Source organism: Gopherus evgoodei, chromosome 8 (assembly GCF_007399415.2).
Source record: "Gopherus evgoodei ecotype Sinaloan lineage chromosome 8, rGopEvg1_v1.p, whole genome shotgun sequence".
Taxonomy (NCBI): Eukaryota; Metazoa; Chordata; order Testudines; family Testudinidae; genus Gopherus; species Gopherus evgoodei.
In genome coordinates this window covers 66801899-66822851 of record NC_044329.1, presented here as the reverse complement: position 1 = coordinate 66822851, position 20953 = coordinate 66801899, and the positions used below count along the sequence as shown (strand labels likewise).

The 20953-nt window shown below is 41.0% G+C and overlaps 1 protein-coding gene across 8 annotated transcripts in view; it reads left to right on the top strand.

Moving 5' to 3' along the window:
* The window catches only part of KCNT2 (potassium sodium-activated channel subfamily T member 2), a 283250-nt gene that overhangs the window by 212973 nt on the left and 49324 nt on the right, over window positions 1-20953 (top strand). For all 8 annotated transcript variants that reach the window (XM_030573508.1, XM_030573507.1, XM_030573506.1 and 5 more), the window contains one exon: window positions 3030-3164. In XM_030573508.1, the coding sequence (XP_030429368.1) occupies window positions 3030-3164 (135 nt within the window). The remainder of the gene's footprint in view (window positions 1-3029; window positions 3165-20953) is intronic.

Here is a 20953-nt window from a genome sequence, read left to right as displayed (position 1 = left end):
AAGTGTCTGCTTTCTCTTAAAAAAATCAGTTTAATCAAACCCCAAATTGGAATATTTTTTTCTATGGGCTGGGCTTCATAGCTAGCCTGCATCTCCCATGATGCTCCATGGCCAGAGACTTCCCCTGATTTGCCATCTTTTCTCTCTCTCCAAGAAGAAAGATAATAATGTATCATGGGACATTTAGTCTGATCAGGGAGCCTAGCCCATAGAAGAGAATGGGGCAGGAAACCAAGCTACAATTCCCAGGAGGTCCCCGGCAGCATTTCCAAACTGAAATATTTTGGTTTTCAGCCAAAATATTTCAGTAGTTGAATTTTGACCATAAAAGTTAAGTTTTCTGTGGTGTGGAATTCACTTTTGTCCAGCTTGTCCTAATCCATCCCTTCACGAATGCAAGTCAACGCCATACCATTCTATTATGTTGCAAGCACATTCTTTCCAGTTCTGACCAAAGAATTTTGTCATGGGATTGTCCCAGTGCGTTTTCTGTCTGCTCAGAGGTTGCTTGTGGTCACTGGGGATCCAGTTACTGATGTGGGTTGTCCACCTATTTTCTTGCCTATGGAATTCGGAGGAAAAACAAAACACACCACAGAAGACTTTTTGACCAACTCTACTTAATTCAGAAATTATCCAGGGACATTTAAGATGATATGGCTGATTTTCATTTAACACTATTTTAGTTACTTTTGAAATGTAGTTCTTTATAAGTATTTTTGTAATCCACTCAAGGCTTCCAGAATTGACCCAATGCCTATTGGCCTCAATACTAAAAACTAAGCACATTTATCAGGCTGAAATATACTGGCATCCCAAGCCATATCCTCCCCAGTTGAAGGAAATCTTTTGAACAGATTCAGAATGCTGCCCTCACTGCAACATATAAAAGAAAGATAGTCTCACATACCCTCTAGGTTGTCTCCTCACTCAATCTTTGGGCTATACCCTACAGCTAATGAGCTCCAAAAAGGAGCAAAAGCATTTAAAATAGGCCCTGTAGTATTAGCCTAATTTAATACCCTTCATGGCTTGGGCCTGAAGGCCTCAGTCTACCACTTGTGGGGGCCCCTTTTAGGTGGGTTATCCCATACTGGTCAGGTCAACCATCTCTCCTCACTTTTCTCTGTTGCTCTACTAAATGAATACTGGATAGCACCTTTCAAATCAATGTGTGCACCCCACCATCAATAAATTAATGTTTGGCAGCCTCCCCACCAGTAAGTCCTCTTTCTGGGCGCTACATCTTTGCAAGGCTCTGTCATTGCTGCTGCTCCTGCTTCTCCACTAGTATACGGAAGGCTCACAATTTCTCAGCTTCTTATTCTAAAACCTTGGCCTTCTGTGCTTCTCACTTCCTCTCTCTCCTACTCTTAAAGGAGCAGTGGCTCAAGAGACTTGTCTCCTTCCTTCCTCCCATCCTTTTTTTAAAGTACAGAATCTCAGGGCCATTGTAGCCCCTTTGACAAGAAGTGCAATGTCTCAGGCCAGTCTGCTCCCATGCACCTGATTTCCCCTTTTCTAAATCAATTAGATCTTGTCTCCACCTTCCCCCCCCCCCCCAGTGAGGTTCAAATTTGAACCTATATGGTTATATCAGTATAACTTGCCACATAGACACTCTTATTCCCATATGAGAGTATCCTCATGGGGAGGGGGGTGTTATACTAGTATAAATTATCACTATAACTGGTAAACAGGTTCTTAGTAGTGCACAGGTTGCTTGTTTCCTTCCCTTACAGCACGTTAAAGGACCAGTGGTGCTTGGGCCAGTGTTTCCGTCATCTCCCCTCACCTTTAGTGAAAGTAACAGTGTTCGCTCAGCCTTCTTGCCAAGGAAAAAATTCTATTTAAGAGAAAAAAGAATGAGAGACACAAAGCACCTCGGTGCAAGAGGAGGTGCACCTGGATGGCTGAGGAGAACCTTCTTTATGTTATGAGGAGAGCCAGGGTAGCAGAGCAGCAATTTTACCACCATCTTGGAGAAAAGGTTCTGGGCTTAGTTTAAATGGATTTATTGGGGAGTGGAGCATAAACTGAGGTGGCTGTTTAGTATTCATTAAATGGGGCAGAAGAGTGTATAAATTAATTGGGTTTTCAAGGCCCGTTTTTATTATAGATGTGTGTTTTATATAGCACGTTTTAGATAAGGAAAAAAAATCAGGAGCTAAATTTTGTTCTGCCTTCATTCAAGGCTAACTATACACAACAAACTCACATAAATACATTTTATGTTTTCTTGTAAACACTTGTGGAGCTAAAAAATATTTAGATGTACATTCAAAATATTGAAACCCTGTTCTTCAGTGAATATGTATCAGTATGAATTTTAATTTTTCTTTTTCCAAGAGACATTGGCCTTATCCCTTAGGCTGGAAAAGGGAATCCTTTGGCAGTTCCCACTACATAAATTTGTGTGGGAAACTATGCTCTGAATGTAACTTGATTCCTGCTCTTGCCTGTGTAATGCTGCTGCTTCTGGAAAGCTACCCTTGTGCAAAAGTGATCCTTCAGTAAGAGGTAGAATAGGGAGCCAGTGAGGGACTATGAGATGAGAAGCTAGAAAACCAGCATATCCGACTGCCTCTGTGCGAAGGCCCTTGATATATGAAAAGGTAATTTTGTGTAGGAGGTAAGATACTTATATGAAACAGGTAATGACAATGTAGTGAGTTGTGGAAGACTTTGTAGGAAAAGGGGAATTAATACATATACACATGCACAGTGTAGTGTAATTTTACGAACATTCTTTTAGTGAATGGAGAAGGACAAGCAATCCTTGGCAATCTACCAACAGGATTCTATTTTACTTCAAAGAACATTATAATTTTATTCACATTGTCTCTGTTCTACTGAAACACTTACATGAAGCCGATAGTTACAGTGCTTTCAGAGACCACCATCAAGTGATAGGAATCAAATGTAAAATTTACGAGCTCCCAGGATATGTTGCAGTTAAGTTTTTCTGACTCATACTTAGCCTGCCATGTATTTATATTGGTTTTTAATTCTGTTCCTCTTTACAACAGCCTAGATGATTTGCTAAGATGTGGGGTGACCTTCGCTGCCAACATGGTGGTTGTGGACAAGGAAAGTACTATGAGTGCTGAGGAAGACTATATGGCAGATGCCAAGACTATTGTAAATGTACAAACGCTCTTTAGGTAAGTGATTTTGTAACTAATCCATACAGCTATGTTAGGTGTGAAATATTTTAGAATTATTTTTGTGGAGGGGGAGATGGAAGTGTGGCTTCTCAACCGTTTCCCTTAACTTCATTTTTTTCTTAAACACCACTTTGTATGATCAAGCAAAAGTTATGCTGCTTCACGGTAATATACTCAGGTCTCTTGGGACATGGAAGGGTAAGACTCAGCTCTCAGATATGACTCTTTACATTCCAAGATGGCAACTTGCTACTTTTCCAGAGTCTTTGGAAGGTAACTGACTAGTCTGTGGGAAGGGAAAGAAGGCCAGTCAGCCCTCCTGGAAGACTTGAGATAGAGGAAGGTCACTGGACCTTTGTCTTAACAACATCTTGTGATAAGGCCATAATCCTAAACTCATTACAGACAGCAGGTGCTGGGAGAGAAAGAGGACTACAAATTAGGTGAGTGAAGGATTGATGTACAGTAACTTGGACAGTTGTTCAGATTTTGAACCAAACTAGAATTTTGCTTCTTTTGAGAGGTAGCCACCCCTAGTAAAGGTCTGTGTTACATATCACAAAGTTCCAGGGGACAGGGAGGAAAAATCTGAATCCAAATATTGAAGAAAAATAACAAGTTCTCTTTCACAATTGAAATAAAATAAACCATTCACTCATTGCTTGCAAATGATCCAGCAATAACTATGGGAAGGAACTAGAAGATACAAGTGTATATGTGGTCATAAGAGTTATTTTTGTCTTTCTCTAGGTCTAATAATCAGAAGGGACTAAAGTGTTCAAAGTAGTACTTGAAATTGGTTCTCTTAACAGGTTTTAATTAACAATATACCATAGCGAAGTCCTAACTTGATAATTTTCACATACTTTTCCATCTGTCCTGCTCCTGGAAGAAGGTCTATGATCACAGCAAATTAACAAGTAGTCAGACATGTTCCCACTACAGCAGGATCTCTTTCCTTTGTCATAGTGTCATCTATACCATCAGGATTAACTGTGAAGAGAAGACTTGCCAATATTTCCATTACCAGTGATTAGGTCCCACTAATTGTTTTCCCTTGTAGAAGAACAAATGCCTCCTAGCTCATTTGGTAGATCAGTGCAGTTCCCAGTAAAGCACTAAACCTTCTCTCTGAGCAGGGATTAATAGCAGGGTAGACTGTTCAAAGGATGCAAAAGAAATCAGAACAAAACCTTGCTTGCTTTAGACAAAAAAGACACTCACACAGATCACAAAGAGGAGAAAAAAAATCTCTCTTTAAAAAGTATTACTCAAAGTCAGAAAAAGTGGAAGGAGGCTGAGGAGATGGTGCTCTGATGCTTTGTTTTTATACCCACTTTTGCCTAAGATCCTGGCTGGAATTCAATGGCATCTCTTTAAGATCCTGATTCAGCAAGGCAACTAAGTAGGCACTTAGCATTAAGGATATGAATAAACTATTGGCTACAACAGTGCTACTCACATGCTCAAAGATAGGTATGTACTGAGTTGCCATGTCAAATCATGGCCTAGAGCACTAAAATGAGGAAATGATTAATTTGAAACACATTTTTGCCAGTGTAACACAGTTTAACTATTAGGCCTTCAGTCCTTCACCTTAATGAGAATTCAGTATCCCTTCAAATGAATTCCAAGGGAGTTTTGGCATAGTAGAGAATGTAAGATTGGGCCCTTAATTTTGACAAGTCCATAGCATGCTGAAATTTCATCTGCAAATATTGTAGAAGTTGTACTCATTCTCATGATGAAACAAAACATTTCAAGTGAGAAATTGTATGAAACTGACAGTGAAACAAGGAAATAAGGAGGGGGGATTTCATTCTCCAATAGTCTTAGTTTTGTGACAGATTTTTTCTTTTGAAATTTCAGCAAAAATAGTTGAGGACATTTCTATTAATGGGGTTAGGGGAAATAAGTTTGTTTGTTTGTTTTTAATGGGCAAAATGAAGAGAGACCTTTCTTGAACAAGTCTAGCACTCCATTCTTTGGAACAGGGACTTCAGATGTGGATGAGAGTGGCCTTTGTGGGAGGGGATGGCCTTTTGCCGCCACATGAAAACCCTTAAAAATCCAAGTTATAAGCCTTTGAAAAAATAAAGGTTGCACATGCTCAAAGAATTCTTACGTTTTAGTAGCTAAATTCACAGAGATGCAGTTTGCGCAGAGCCTTTTCCAGCCCAGGGCTGAGCAAAGCTTCCCCTGCAATTGCAGCTCTGAGCTGTTTTGGGCCATGCCAGGTCTGGACTTAGGCACCTGTGAAATGCCTTGTTGAAGTAACTCCCACCAGCACTGGTGATAACATCCTTCCACCATGCAAGTCACACCCTCTGTATATGTGTGTAACTGCAGCCTGCCAGCCACACCTGGGTTACACTATGGCTATCATCAGCCTTGGCTATACTTCAAGGTGACCTCAGCACACCCCTACTCTTAGATTTCTCCCCAGAAATATATGTCCTATACTTCCCAGCCTTCTGAACAGTACAAGTTATGTCAGGTCCGTTATTTCTTTAAATAAATAATATCCACGGAACTTGCCACCCACCCAATGGAGTTTCTGGATACTTTAGTTTAGACACATTGGGTTGGACAAAACAATAAAACAAGTTTCGTAACTACAAATGATAGATTTTAAGTGAGTACAAGAACAGAGGCATAAGAGTCAGAAATGGTTGCAAGACAATTAAAATTAAAATACAAGGGGTGCTTAACTTAAACTACATTAAATCCAAAGCAAAAATTCTCAGCACACGTTTCAAGGAGGCTTACTGACTCAACTACTTAGGCCAAGATCTCTTCTCCTAGAATCCAACTAATTCTTGCTGTGTCACTTCAGGACAGGAGGAGGAGATTGGGACAAGGAACTATGGTAGGGTGAGCCTAGGTCTCAAAACTGGCAGAGGGGAAAGAGATGGAACCTGGGACTAGGAGCCAGGGGCAGGGGGGAAAGAAGAGTCTGTGACCAGTAAAGAAGACTCCCCTCCAAACCCTAGAATAGAACCCAAGATTCCAGAGTCTCACCATTCCCCTGGTTTCAGTGAATATCTGTGAAATCCCGCTGGCAAAGTGTTCCATCCCTATTTAGGGCTGGTCCACATAGAGGATGGCAACCTACTACTGCTAGAATTTAGCCTTTTAGCTCAAGTGCCAGAGATGAGGGTGGTGGATCCACTGATGAACCATGTAGGTGTCAACACATGATCAAATTTCATTTTTGTAAAGCAAATGAACAACAACCCTAAAAAATTGCACAAAAAATGTTCAGAGAACATTAAAGTTTCAAAGTAAAGTACCCAAAAGTTAGGAAAAGCCATAATTAAGTTTGGCTTTGCAGATGTGTACAATTGTTCTATGTCTGTTAACAGCTTGCACCATGTTTTCACTAGATGGCAGCATAAGCTCATATCTGCAGCATAATTATTATTATAAAAATATATAATTACAAGAAGGCCAAAAGAGGAGTGAGATTTTCTTTGTGTTTTTGACCAAGTTAGAAAAGAAAACTAGGTCTTAAAATGAAATATTTACCTATAACTAGATTTTCAGAAAGCTTTCATAATCTTTTACCAGTAGTATTTTATAAAACAAATGACAGGAATGGAAGAAACTAGTTTCCACCCTGTGCACCAACATTAAAGGAGAAAGGATGTAAAAAGATGTATCAAATATTGATGAGGTATTAATGTATAGAAATAATTTGTTACTAGTGAAAATGCACAGCATTTAGACTAGAGGTTTACATTCTTCAGAGAATTTTGTAATGAGTTTCATAGGGCTAAATACTGGAGCAATTACTTTAACAGTTTTATTAATGATTTCAGACCAAACTAGAGCGCATATGGTAAGGTCACTACATATGCAGATGTAGCAAATTTAGAGGCATAATTATGGGTGGAGGTGGAGGGTGAAGATTGCTTAATCTAGATTATCCTATAAAATAGTTAAGAAGTTTAGTGTTGGAACACACTATTTAATACGTTAGCGCAAAGTGATATTCTTTAGAAAAATAATGCCCAAATAAATTATATTCTGAAAAGTTTTCAGTGAGTTAATTTGATGGGGAAAGGGGTTCCATGTATAAATAATTTGAGCAGGATGTGAGAGGGAGAGCAATTCAGGTTGGATTCTAGGAAACATGATTCTACATTTGAGATTTGCTTTGTAATAAAAAAAATAGCAAATTGTTACCTGACTTTTTCAGCAGATTGTTACCTGAGTTTACCTGAGCAACATTATAAAACAATTTTTAAGCACTGAAGTATTTTGTTAAAATGTGTAGTTCATGACTACTATGGTCTTTGCATCTTTGATTCAATAGTACCTTTAAAAATTGAGTAAGTGAATATACAGTAGAAACTAAGTCACATTGAATGGGATCATTCAAAAATTTAGAGATCATTCTCTAAATGGAATCAATACTTTGACCTCAGTGAGGTAAAATGATACTGTTGAGCCTAGGGTGTGGATTCTTATGGAAGTTTTCTGACATTGCTCAGTGTTTTACATTGATTAATAATCTTGCTCAGTTTAAAGTTGCCTTCCTCCTCAGACAATGAATGTCCTGTTTATAGCATCTTTGTTTATTTGCTGAAAACAAGAAATTGCACCATGCCAATTAAAACTCTGGCACACCACCAGTTTGACTCAATCAAAGCTCAAAAGAGAGTAAGAAAGTATGTATTAGTCTCACTGAATGTAATCTGAATCTTTAATCATTTGGATGCAAAATAACAAGCTTTCCTTAATTTTTAAGTATAAATAAATGTATTGGGCATTGGATAGGTGCTGGCTGGCCAAAAGGCCATTTCCCCCCGTTTCCTCATTGATATGTTAATCTTGGGGTGAAATGCAGGGCCTCCTCGGTGGATGCTCTTTTACTCTAGAATGGGCTTCCCTTATTATTCTGGCAAGCCTAACTGACTCCAAACATATATTTTAAGGCCTATCTGGACAGGAGACACTTGATATGGATTTAGTCAGACCACAACTTCATTATTAGATGTCCGGCACTACCCAGGAGATAAAAGTGTACAGTGCAGGTAACCTCATGTTTATTCCGTAATTACCCAGAGGGTTTCCACCAGCTCCCGCTCTTTTTCCATCCAGGTCCTTCCAGAAAATCCATTGCCCTTGTAGGAGGTAAGGTGGGTTATAAGAAAGGGGTTGCTTCCCAGCTGTTCCAACCATAGCAGCCTCAATCCCCACACTGTTCTGTTCCTTTAACCAGCACCTCCTTTTTAAGTCCTTTACCAGGCCATTTATCTGGCACTGGATGCCTTCCATATGGAGTACCTGCACTGAATATCCGCCACAAGGAGGCACAAGCAATTAGCTTTTCTGCCTCCCCCACCCAAACCCAGTCACATTTCCAGACATCTTCCAATGGCCTTTTGTATAGCAACCCAAAACATGTCACCCCCCAAATTTGGTCAGGTGAACCCCCTTCTCCCAAATGAACTCAGTTTCTCCATTGTGCAAGGATAGTTGAGGACCCCTGCAAGCTGAGTTGTCAATGCCATGTACCTCAACACCTTCCCCATCCTGATGGGCCATATAGGTGACTAGCATTCCAGATCCTCATATGCCACAGCTCCATGGCACCAGCAGTATCTACCTTAGTTCATTGCTAGCTCCTGGTGCAAGTCCATGCACTTTGTTGAACTGAAAAGAGACAGGGAATCCACTATGCCGTCATCCAAATGCGGACATGTGCTTGGCAGGAAAATAGGTTAAGACTTAAACATTGTGGCACAAATTCCCTCACTAAATTCATAATCCTGCCGTGAGGTGGAAGTTTGGTAATTAATAACATGGAGAAGGAGGTTTCCAAGGCCAGGGTTTGCACCTTTATGGCAGCCTTCCATCCCTTACATTCCCCAGGGGGTGAGTCAGTTCTGCAAAGCTGACCACCACCTACCTTTTTGCAGTAGTTGGACCTTGTTTCCTCTCCACTGCCATAAAGCACTACTGAATTCCTCTGGCAAGCCTGGACAACACCCCCTCTTCCTTTAGGTGTGGCGCGGTCATTTACTCAGGTTTCTGTTGAGGAGGTGTTGGGGCAGGATTTGCATTAGAGGGTTATTTTTGTTCTATTTTTAGACCATATTAGTTGCCATTGTGTCTGCTGAGCTGTATTAATTTACAGTATATGTTTTTTTTAAAACAGTGTAAGTGTGCCCACTAATAGCAATGGACATCTTACAAATTCTATTCTATATAGGCATTTATAGAATACGCTTATGACTGTAGTATCCTAGTGCCTTGGAATAGTGCATTAAGCAACATGACTACATCCTCCCTGTGTTCGTTCTCATCTCATCCCCAGACAAAAAGCATATGCAGTGGAGTGTCTTGTTTTGGTAGGCTTTGAGAGCATTTTAAAATTAAATATGCCTGTTGCTATGTGTATGTTAGAGAGGCAAGGTCAAGTTTTGGACCATTCCCAGAGAAAGTTCTCTCTCCCATACAGATGGGTTTTACTACTATTGTTCCGACTAGTGAAGTTTTTGACCGCTGTCTTCATCCTGGATAGTCTTTTAGGTATCCTAGGCCTAGGCCATGGAGAGCTTTGAAGATAAGGACAGAGACCTTGAACTTAATTGGAAATTCTGTGGGAAGCCAGTGTAGAGAGCAGAGGACACATGTCATGTGCTTATGGTAGCCTGTGCTATTGAGGAGATGTCCTGCAGTGTTTTGTACCCACTGGAATTTTCTAAGTGCTGAAGGCTTCTTGCCCAGGTGTATCACATTGCTGTGATCCAGACAAGAGGGAATGAATGCATGAATAAATACACCAGGTCTTTGTCTACTAGGGTGGGACAGAGAGTCTCCTAGCCAAGCGGAGATGATAGAAATCTTTACACATGGCTGTTGCTATGTGATTTAAGGGCCTGATTGTGATTTAACAATCTTTCTGGAGTCAGGGGCATACAGAGGAGGAAATTATGACTGTGTTACATCTCTCCCCTTGAATCCTCCTCTTGGTCCAGAGGAAAAGGGGTCTGCTACTAGTATACCCCCTTAGCAGATTATTTCTGCTTCCACATCACCTCAGCTCTGCCTGTCCCTGCCCACTCCTCACTCACTGGCATGGGATGAGGAATAGTGGCTCCCTGAGACTGTTGTCATCCTTATGATGTGATCCTGTGCATGGGCTTAATGAGGTGGCTTATGCTCCTTTACTCCCCTGTGCAGGCATTTAGAGCAAAAGACAATTTTACGTGAACATTCATCAGATTAATAACTGCAAAGTACTTTCCCTAAAAATCCACTAGAGGGCAGACTTAATTTATGCGTAGCCTTACAGTCCAAAGAATAGTTTTGAAATTGACTCACTAGGGACAGTCACTTTGCATAACCTGATGATGGTCTAAATCCAGCGCTTCCAGGGACCCAATAACTTGCTTTCACATTCAGTTATGTATATCCAGTCATTAAATCGGGCGTTAATCCTCCCTTTACAGTTGACTTTATGCATTATATTGCTAATATTCATATTTAAATACCTGCCTGATATAAGAAGCTACTACAAGAAAATCCTCTACCAGCAAATCCTTTGAAAATTATGCATTGCATGGTCCAGAATTAATGCAGAAATAAGGAGCCAGGGTTTAAAGAGGATTTTTTTTAAAAAAGAAATTAAAAATGAATCTCTCCGCTTGCCTTCATTTGTACAACTTTAGGATTGCTTCAACAAATTGGCTTTAATATATTTCTACACAATCTAACACACAAGTGTAGAGGTTAATTCTGAGGATTGTGGGTGTGATTTCTTTAGCAAATGCTAGCATTTAGTTAGCAATCCATTACACCATTGCATAATGCAGGCAGATGCTGTTTGGTAACACTGCGCAGCTCAAAACTGTGTGTGTCGGTCTGTGAACCAGAAAACCAGGGAACTACAGAGTCAATGTATGCTCAGCATCCTGAATAAACATCCCCTGTGTGTTTTCTATATACAAGCACTGTCCCTTCTCAAACACAGAAGAAAGTACAATGTAGAGAACTTGTCATTGCCCAGCAAATTTTAGATTTTTCTCAAATCTGACCATCCCATTTTGCTTTAAATGATCACCACACTCAACAGTCAGATATTCACATGACAAAACTTGAAGCTGAAGACCCATAAAATGTAGACAATCTTTAAGACAACATGCTGAAAAAAATCCTTAAACAAATATGCAAGGTTGCATTTAAATGTTTAATTATTTTCTTGTAAAATGTGTTAAATTCACACAAAATTTCACAGATAACTTGGTTTCCATGTATTTGTGTATTCTCATCCTCCATTTTAAAATGAGCATTTGTAACAGTCACATTTAAAAAGCTGAGCGACATTAGTGATTCCAGTGATGTTTCCCATTTCAAGAATACAGAATTCTTTGCAAACTAAAAATGGAAGATAATGTTAAAGATTGACCACTTATACCCATAAGCCTACCTCATTTCTGTAGGAAAGACTTCACTCTTGTAGGGTACACCAGCATTTCAGCCAAAGTTTGGCAGCGCTTACTCAGGCAAAGCTCCCGTTGGACTCAGTTGAACTTTGGTTTAGAGAATGTTCAGGAAAATCTAAGAGCAGTGATGTGACTGTAGTTCATGTTTGAGGCTGAACACCCTTCAGTCCAAACAGCTGATCCAGTTAGACAAAAGCAAACATGGCCCTATGTTACATAAACTAAACCCTTTGTCAGGGAACCCTTCAAGTGCAGGAGTGGTAAGTGTCCAACAGAACATCCCCAATGGCCACATAATAGGAAAGAGACAAGACAATAGCAGACTAAATCAATTGATAATGGACCCAGATGTATATTTCTGAGATTAAAGAGTAGCGGTTCAAATATTTCAGGAGTAGTGGAAGTTGATCTATTGACAGCACCTCTGATCAAACCCTGAATTACCATTTTTTGAATGAAGGAGAAGAGAATGCAGTTGTCATGAACATTATCTCCTAGATCTGAAATGGGAAAGTCATCTATGTCTTCCTACTGATACTTGTGGAACCCAAGTTCTGGCTGAGAACTGAAGAGATAAGGGTTCCATGATCCTAACACACACCTTGGCTGAAACAAATATAGTTCTTAACTTTTTAACTATGACACTGGGTGATCGAGTCATTTGGCAACATAGAACTAGAGCACCTCTTTACATCCTAACCCAAGATCTAGTTCTTCCTATTGGTATGGCTCTTGAGGTTGGAAATTGAGAGATGTTTCAGAATATTTATCAAGTTCTCACCTACCGTGAATGAACAACAAGAAGTAATACAGTTGCAAGTAGAAACGTTTTTGTGGCCTGTTGTGAAAAGTCACACATGGATCTTATTGTGTGTCCCACATAAAAACTGTTTGATCATTATCCTTTCCAGATCCTAAATTCAGAAAATTTCCCTTACGCAGTCCACTAGCATTTTTACCACAAGGTTGTCTAACATTTCTTAGAAAAGGTCTGTGATGATGGGATGGTTAAAACTCCAGCAACTGGTCTACACTAGTGCTCCCATCACAACTACCATTAGCAGAGGTACTACACTGGTATTGCAACAGTAGAGGACATTAAGAAATAATTATTTAGACAAAATCTTAGTCATTGACCTTGCTGAATGTTTAGGCTTTCTTCACATTCCCATTCCAATGAATCCCTTCTCCACAACCTGATGTGAAAAGGCCCCTAGGATACAGTGTGCTGAAGCATTCGGAAAACATATTCAGGTTTTTATTTCATTTGACAGTAACTCATTAATTCAGCTGGTTTCAAGAGAACCATGTCTAAAATGGCTGCCTGATTGCATCTATCGCTGTTACAGCCTGGCAACACTCAAACTTGAAATTCATGTCAAGGCCCATTCTGAGAGAGGCGGATCTGCTACAGCAGCTAGCTTCCAAACTGTGCAGTACAGGAGACTTGTAAAGCAGCCATAATGTCTTCGCTGTACACATTTGACAAACACACACTATTGTTCAGATTCAGCTTCCAGAGAGGAGTCCACCTATTAATGTTACAGACTTATTTCTGAGCTACAAAGGCTTAGACCATCCAACCCTCAATATATGATTTGTTATGCACTAGACAATCTCCTTGCAGGGCTGAATGTTTTGTGACTTTCTAAACACTTTCCTCTATAACTGGATATTCTATTGGAGTATTTTCACCTCCTCCTTGCAATGAATTGATCATTGGAGCAACAGGGACAGGTAAAGTATTTCAGTAAGGATAGCATGAGATGGACCTAACACGGTCAAGTATCTTACACAGAGGTGAAAGTAAGCCGGTACGCCTCAGTACGGTGTACCAGCAAGAGCCGATGTGCCATACAAGGATGGCCCAGCTTTCCCAGGTGGCAATTTAAAGGACCGGGGCTCCCAGCAGCGACTGGAGCCCCAGACCCTTTAAATTGCCGCCAGAACCCTACTGCCGGAGCCCTTGAGTAGTGGTGAGGCTCCAGGGGTTATTTAAAGGGTTAGGGCTCCCACTGCCTCTACTGCCCTGGGCCCTTTAAATAGCTGCTAGAGCCACGCTGCCACTAACCCAGGGCTCTGGGGACTATTTAAAGGGCTGGGGTGGTAGAAGCAGGGGAGTCCTGGGCCCTTTAAATAGCCCCTAGAGCCCTGGAGTAGTGGTCGGGCTCCAGGGGCTATTTAAAGGGCTCAGTGCTCCTGCTGCCTCTATGGCCCCGGCCCTTTAAACTGCTGCCAGAGCTCCCAGCTGCCACTGCTACCCCAGGGCTCCGGCAGGCTCCAGCAGCTATTTAAAGGGCCTGGGCTGTAGCAACAGCCAAGCCCTGGGCCCTTTAAACTGCTGCCGGAGCTCCCAGCTGCTGCTGCTACCCCAGCAGGGGAGAGGAGGGGAAGGCACTTACCAGTACAGGGCGGGCCGGGGCTGGCTCTGACCCCACATCCCCACCCCTTCCGGGGGCCAGAGCCAGCCCTAACCCAGCCCCATACTGTTAAGGCCCTATGTCAACTTTCACCCCAGACCTTACAGCTTTAGAGCTATAGGAGCACATTAAATCTCATCAGAGGACCTAAAAAATAGTCAATTTTTTTTGCGGATACAGGTTGACACGGCTGCTACTCTGAAACCTGTCAGATTTAAATGTTCAGATAACCATAACGTTATCCTGTATTTATAAACAATCCATAGAATGTATAGCTCAATTCATACAGGAAAACAGATAGAATTTTAATCAATCCACATGTCCCTTATGTCATGTGACAATGGTTAAAAAGAAACACCACAGGAGTTGCTTTCCACCAAAACTGAACAAGAAAGTTAGCATAAGGAAAACAGTAATATTCCTTAAGTTTTTCACTTCCTGATTCCCCGCAGAGCTAACTCCCACTCGAAAGACTGCTTGACTTTCTGAAGTTAAAGAGTATACATATCCCAACACCTCATTCTCTGGATTTAAGAAAGGGAACCCAAATGCATTTGTTATTTTCATCATAAATACTTACAGTATGCTATATATCCTGTAACATCACAGATCTGTTTACAGTGAACAACTTTTCAGTTATCAACTCCTTTTCAACAGGAAAGCAAAACTACTTAATTTATGGGAGTATAAATGCCAAATATTTTATTTTGTACAGAAGTGAAATAAAATGGTAAAATAATAAAGAATCCAGGGGAAAAATATATGCTTATATCACTAGAAGAGTTCTTTGCCACTTTGTCTATTAAATGGTCAGGTTCATCTTGGCATTCCTTAGAATATATTAATCTTAATCTTGTTTTTGTTATTTACAACAGCTATTTTTGTTCACCAGGCAATTGTTAACCAAAAGGCCTTCATAACTGAGTCAACCTTGGGAGAAACAATATTTAATATTAATGAATCAGTGGCATTAAGAGGTAGGGGAAGTGAGACAGCTATTGCCATTTGGAATTGGCTGAATTTGAGAGTAATTAAGACAGACAAATATTCAGATTTCAGATGACTATAATAGTGGTGCAATGTATTGATGATTTTTTTTTTTAAAGAACATTTGAGGAGAATTATTCTTAGGTGTATTTATCCAAGTAATTTTTCCCTAGATGGCAGAATGATGTATTCTGAAGTCTCAGTTTGTTTGGGAACACATGAATATTTTGGAAAGATCAGAGGACAAATGAGAAATCAGGGTTTAAGCAACTGCAAAGGAGTGTTGGATTGGTCATTGCCCAGCAATAAAAATAATAAAAAGAGTTTAGGGCCCTGACAACATATCTCTTTGCAAATTTCCAGCCCACCTCAGAAGTTTCTGTTTTTGGGTAGTCATGTTTGCATCCCCATTCATTTCAAGCCTTGTAAATAAAAAAAAGGAACATACAAACATATGACTTTAAACATGAACAGTGGATAACATGAAAATAAAAGCCATTTTCAAAAGTGATGAGTGATTTTTATTGCCTCCATTTGGGATACCTAAAAAGGCATAAGCACCTGACCTGGGGGGGGTGGGGGGGGGGCAGGGAATCATAGACTTTAGATTCATAGACTTTAGGGTCAGAAGGGACCAATGTGATAATCTAGTCTGACCTCCTGCACAAAGCAGGCCACAGAACCCTACCCATCCACTTCTATAACAAACCCCCGAGTTATTGAAGTCTTCAAATTGTGGTTTGAAGACCTCAAGCTGCAGAGAATCCACCAGCAAGTGACCCATGCCCCACGCTGCAGAGGAAGGCAAAAAACCTCCAGGGCCTCTGCCAATCTGCCCCGGAGGAAAATTCCTTCCCGACCCCAAATATGGCTATCAGCTAAACCCTGAGCATGTGGGCAAGACTCACCAGGCAGCACTCAGGAAAGAATTCTCTGCAGTAACTCAGATCCCATCCCATCAGGCCTTCAGGATCTTAACTTGGGCATCCAAAAAAATGGAGGCACTCAAAATCATGAGTCACTTCCTAAAATCTTGACCTTATGCAATATATACTGTCTACAGAGTATCCCATATTGGTCTAGTTTATGAAGTTTTGCAAAATGACATCACGTAGAATCTTAGAATCATAGAATATCAGGGTTGTAAGAGACCTCAGGAGGTCATCTAGTCCAACCTCCTGCTCAAAGCAGGACCAATCCCCAACTACATCATCCCAGCCAGGGCTTTGTCAAGCCTGACCTTAAAAACCTCTAAGGAAGGAGATTCCACCACATCCCTAGGTAACCCATTCCAGTGCTTCACCACTCTCCCAGTGAAAAAGTTTTTCCTAATAGCCAACCTAAACTTCCCCACTGCAACTTAAGACCATTACTTCTTGTTCTGTCATGCCCAACAGAACAGAACAAAAGTGAATAGACCCTTCACCTTGGCATTCAGTAGGAGTTTTGCTCATTTCTTACCTAATCTCTCTTCAGATTGAACATTTTGCCTTCACAACTGGCAGTCTTAGATGAAAATAGGTTACCTCTGATGTTTGGGGGCCATGGTGGTTTGTTTGTTTGTTTAAAGTTTTCTTGGACTGATAATGGAGAAAAGTACCTAATGCAGTATTTAGATTTTACATGGATTTACTTTACATGGATTTCCTGAAACACATGTTTTCTTTGCAAGGTTAATTTTCATGTCATTTTCCTATTGTGCACTACGCATAATATCTTTGCATAACAAATAGCTCACCATTCCACAAGAACAGGACATTTGGAAACAGAAGTTGCCTCCATTGAGACATAGAGGGACTAAATGATACAAAGAAAGGAATATTAACAATTGCTCTTGAAATGCATCCTGAAATAAAAAAAAAATATGTTGTATTCAAGAACCACCCTCAATGTCTGTCTCATAGGCTTTAAGCATTACCTAAATCTATAGGACACCCAGGATAATGAAAATTTTCACCACTGTAGACTTTGTGCCAACTTCACAAAGAAATTTCCTCTCTAAAAAAAAAATCAAAATTACATGAAGAGACCAATTTTCATCCAAGGTTTTGTTCCTATACTGTGTTACTTGTAAAATATCACTGGGTACTGATGAAATAAAGCAGCAAAGAATCCTGTGGCACCTTATAGACTAACAGACGTTTTGGAGCATAAGCTTTCGTGGGTGAATACCCACTTCCTCAGATGCATGATTCACCCACGAAAGCTCATGCTCCAAAACATCTGTTAGTCTATAAGGTGCCACAGGATTCTTTGCTGCTTTTACAGATCCAGACTAACACGGCTACCCCTCTGATACATGAAATAAAGCATCATTCCTCACCTATTTTATGGGGCCCCTCAACAACTAGAGTGCAGTAGAGCATCTGGTGGCTTTGAGAGGTAGATCAATCTCTCAGACACTGATATTTTCTTTCCATATAATACGACAATCCAGAGAGTATGCCTGCTTGTCCTAGAATGTGCACTGTAGCATGCAATCAGACATGATAGGAGCAGTTATATGGCATCAAAAGGCTAGAATTAAGAATACTAGTATCAATAGAATTTTTGAACATTATTCTTGCTTTATGTTATGAAACCAGTCAGTTGCTAAGTACCAGTTGAATGATTTTCAAAGTAACTGAATATCCACAGCTCCCTTTGACTTCAGTGGGAGTTTTAAGTGTTCAGCAATACTATAAGAATCAGGCCAGAAGCCTGTAAAAAGCTGCTTATTTGTTGGTTGGGTTTAGGAAAGCCCAAACCAGTACAGTTCATATCTGAATCCCAGTTTACTTGAACTCCTAGGGGATGGCAACAGTGGGTTTGAAAGCTGTTAGTTTTACAGTTCCCTATTACTATATGGAAAAAAGGAAACCATCACCAATTCATCTTGCAAAAGTATAGTCTACTCTAAAATCTATTTAAAATGATTTCAAAGCTCTACTAAATAAGGATGATCTATACTGCAAACAGCATTTTTTTAAAGTTCTACTTTTCAAAAAGAGCTTAGGAGTGCTAGCCTATGTCTAACTCCTTTAATCTCCTTTGTTAAATCCCATCCTGGATGCCTTAGTGCAAGTCCAGGCACAGCTCCAGGTACATCCCTGGATGTGTTCTGAAATTTCAGCTATATATGTGTTGACATTCACTGGAATTAGAACCCTAATCACATCTACAAATACACAATGAAGAAGAAAAATGGTTTTGTGGACAAGACAATGGACAAACATGAGAACTGCATTCTATTCTCAGCATTACAACAGGCTCCTTGGAGAACTTGGAGAAGTCACTTTTGTTCCCCTTTTTCCAGTTCATCAACTGAAAACTGAGAATAATAATATTGCCTTCTTCCAACTCTTGGGAGGTTTATATTTACACTGTCATCTCGTTGAGGCTTGGGCTCTCTCTTTCTATGTGATTGTGCAGCACCTCGCACAGTACAGCCCTCTTCTCAGTTGGGGCATCAAGGTGCTAATCTATTAAAAACAATAAGAAGGCAGCCGTATACCCCTGACCACTAGAACTTCAGTTCTCCCAGGTCAACGCAGTTTACAATCAGTTTCTATCTATATGTTTGTAACCCTTCTGCCCCTCTGAGTTGGCAGCAACAAGGGCCGGGTTCAGTATCCAGGGGTTCCATTTCAATAATGCAAATGCAAAACCGGCTCAAGCCCTCACCCAGTGACCTGGGACAATTACATACCCCCTGGGCGCCTCTAGGAGGCAATACTTCCCCTCTCGCAAGCACAGAGTCTGAGTGTAGCAAAATCCTTTTAATAAAGGAGGGAAACAATGTGGCATCATATTGGGGAAACACCACAAACAGGATTCAGAACATAAACCATGAGCAAAAGACCCACCAAGTAAGTTTTGGCAATGTCCTTGTCCCCTTAGGTCTTAAGTCCAATCACCCCAAAATCCAACAACCCAAAAGTCTCTGTCTCTGGTCAGTGCCACCCCAGAGTTCAAAAGTTTATCTGCAGAGTTTTACCCCTCCAGCCTGGGTGGAAATGGGAGGGGCACACACAGGGTGTTAAGGGGCACCTTACATGGTCCAGGGCTGACTGCTCCGCCTCTCCGTGGAGTTCTGCTGCAGCCTTCACCACGACCGACTCCACTCCACCAGCTGTGCCGCTCCTCCAGCCGACCCGTGAGCCGCTCCAGCCATCCCCGCAAGCTGCTCCGCTCACTATTCTATGGGCTGCTCCAACATGCTGCAAACTGCTTCGCTCTGCCAGCCACTTAGCGATAGATCTTCAGGCTCTCCCACTAGTTAACACAGCACTCAGTGATCTCAGCTCAGTAAGCTTAGCTCTTTTAGTGATTTCAGCTTGTAGTAGGGGAGCCCCGGTGCTGGTGCACCATTGGCCCAAATTGAATTCAGCTCAGCAACCTCTAGATGAACACCTAATGGAATCAAAATTAGTACTGCTCTTCAACAGTGGAGAGAGGAGGATGTGCAATTGGTGTTTCAGGCCCTCAAAAGGGGCCCATACTATCAGATACACACACCAATCCCCAACCTCTCTCAATTCACTGGGTTTTGGCACCCATGTCCCTTGTCTAGCGAGTGCTACTTAATTGATGGTGCGACTCTCTGTCATAAAGCAGTCTCATAGTTCCTCATTCACATAATCAGGGTGACAGCACTTTATTCCTCCTGCCCCAATAACAAAGAAATTGGGGATCCCAGAGCTGTCAAAATTACCATCCCAGGCTGCCGTGAGCTATGCTAGGTGGGGTGGGTGTGCCAATGCAAATACCTGAAATTCCTTTCCACACTCCCCATAATTCACCACCAGATGTCAGGGTAGAGCTCATCCTGACTCTGCTTACATGTTAAACACTTCTACATTAAGTACTAAAAATAGGCCAAAAAGTTTTGAATGAGACAGAATGGAACACTTCAATTTTCTCATATCTCAGCCACATTTTCTATTTAGTAGAAACTAGATAGTATTTTGGAGACCATTGAAAACTGCACTTTGAATTTGAGGGAAACTGTGCCCCTTGCCATCCCCACCTCTGGCACTTGGCTTTAGAGCGTATCCATAAATTTACCAGGTAGATAGCTTCTACTGATAATACATATATAGCAAGGTGCTTAGAAACACCTATGTGATATATCGAACACAGGATTAAGCTATCAGTCTTTTTTTTAAAAACAAAAAAAGCATGTGTTCAGGCCAGTGGTAATGCAATATACTTCTCCAGTGAGCAGGACACACAAGTGAAGGACAAACACAGGAATGATGTTAAGCAGCCCACTGCAACTTAATATATAGTTTAACATTGGAGAAAAGCACTATCCATCCATCTTCCTATGCCAAACATTTAGGTGGATTAAGTGTGGGATTTACAGGACACATCGTATAACCCATAATTTAAGGTAGGCTCTCCATTGCTTTCCCCTAGCATTCATCTTGCTCTGCTAAATCTTCTGTCCCCTTCTCAGTGTGGAAGGTGAGAAGGTACCAAGAGGGACCCCAGTCTGAAGGGACTTCAGGTTTGCTGTTGCCCTATAAGCTTGAGATTCACTAGCCAAATCCCAAATGTCTGATTTTCTGGTTGTGACAAACTAACAATGCAATTCCTAAGTTCTATGTCTATTTAGGCTGTGTCTCCATGATTCTACGAGGAATGCAAAAAACCCACTAGACCACAGTCAATTTGGCCCCAATAGGAAAAAAAATCCATGCTGATCCCTTAAACAGGCAAGCAGGTAAACTCAAAGCAATCTAAACACAGCTTCTTTACTCCATAACTATGAGGAGGCAAGATTCAGCTAATAATGGGACAAGAGGTTTGAGAAACACTAGGCCAGGGTTTAAATAAATGATTGTAGACTCCTTGGCTGGCGAATGGGCAGTGGAGCACACGAAGGAGGGTCCTAGCCTTCTATACTCTTTTTCCTTTATCCTAGAGCTGCCTGACACTT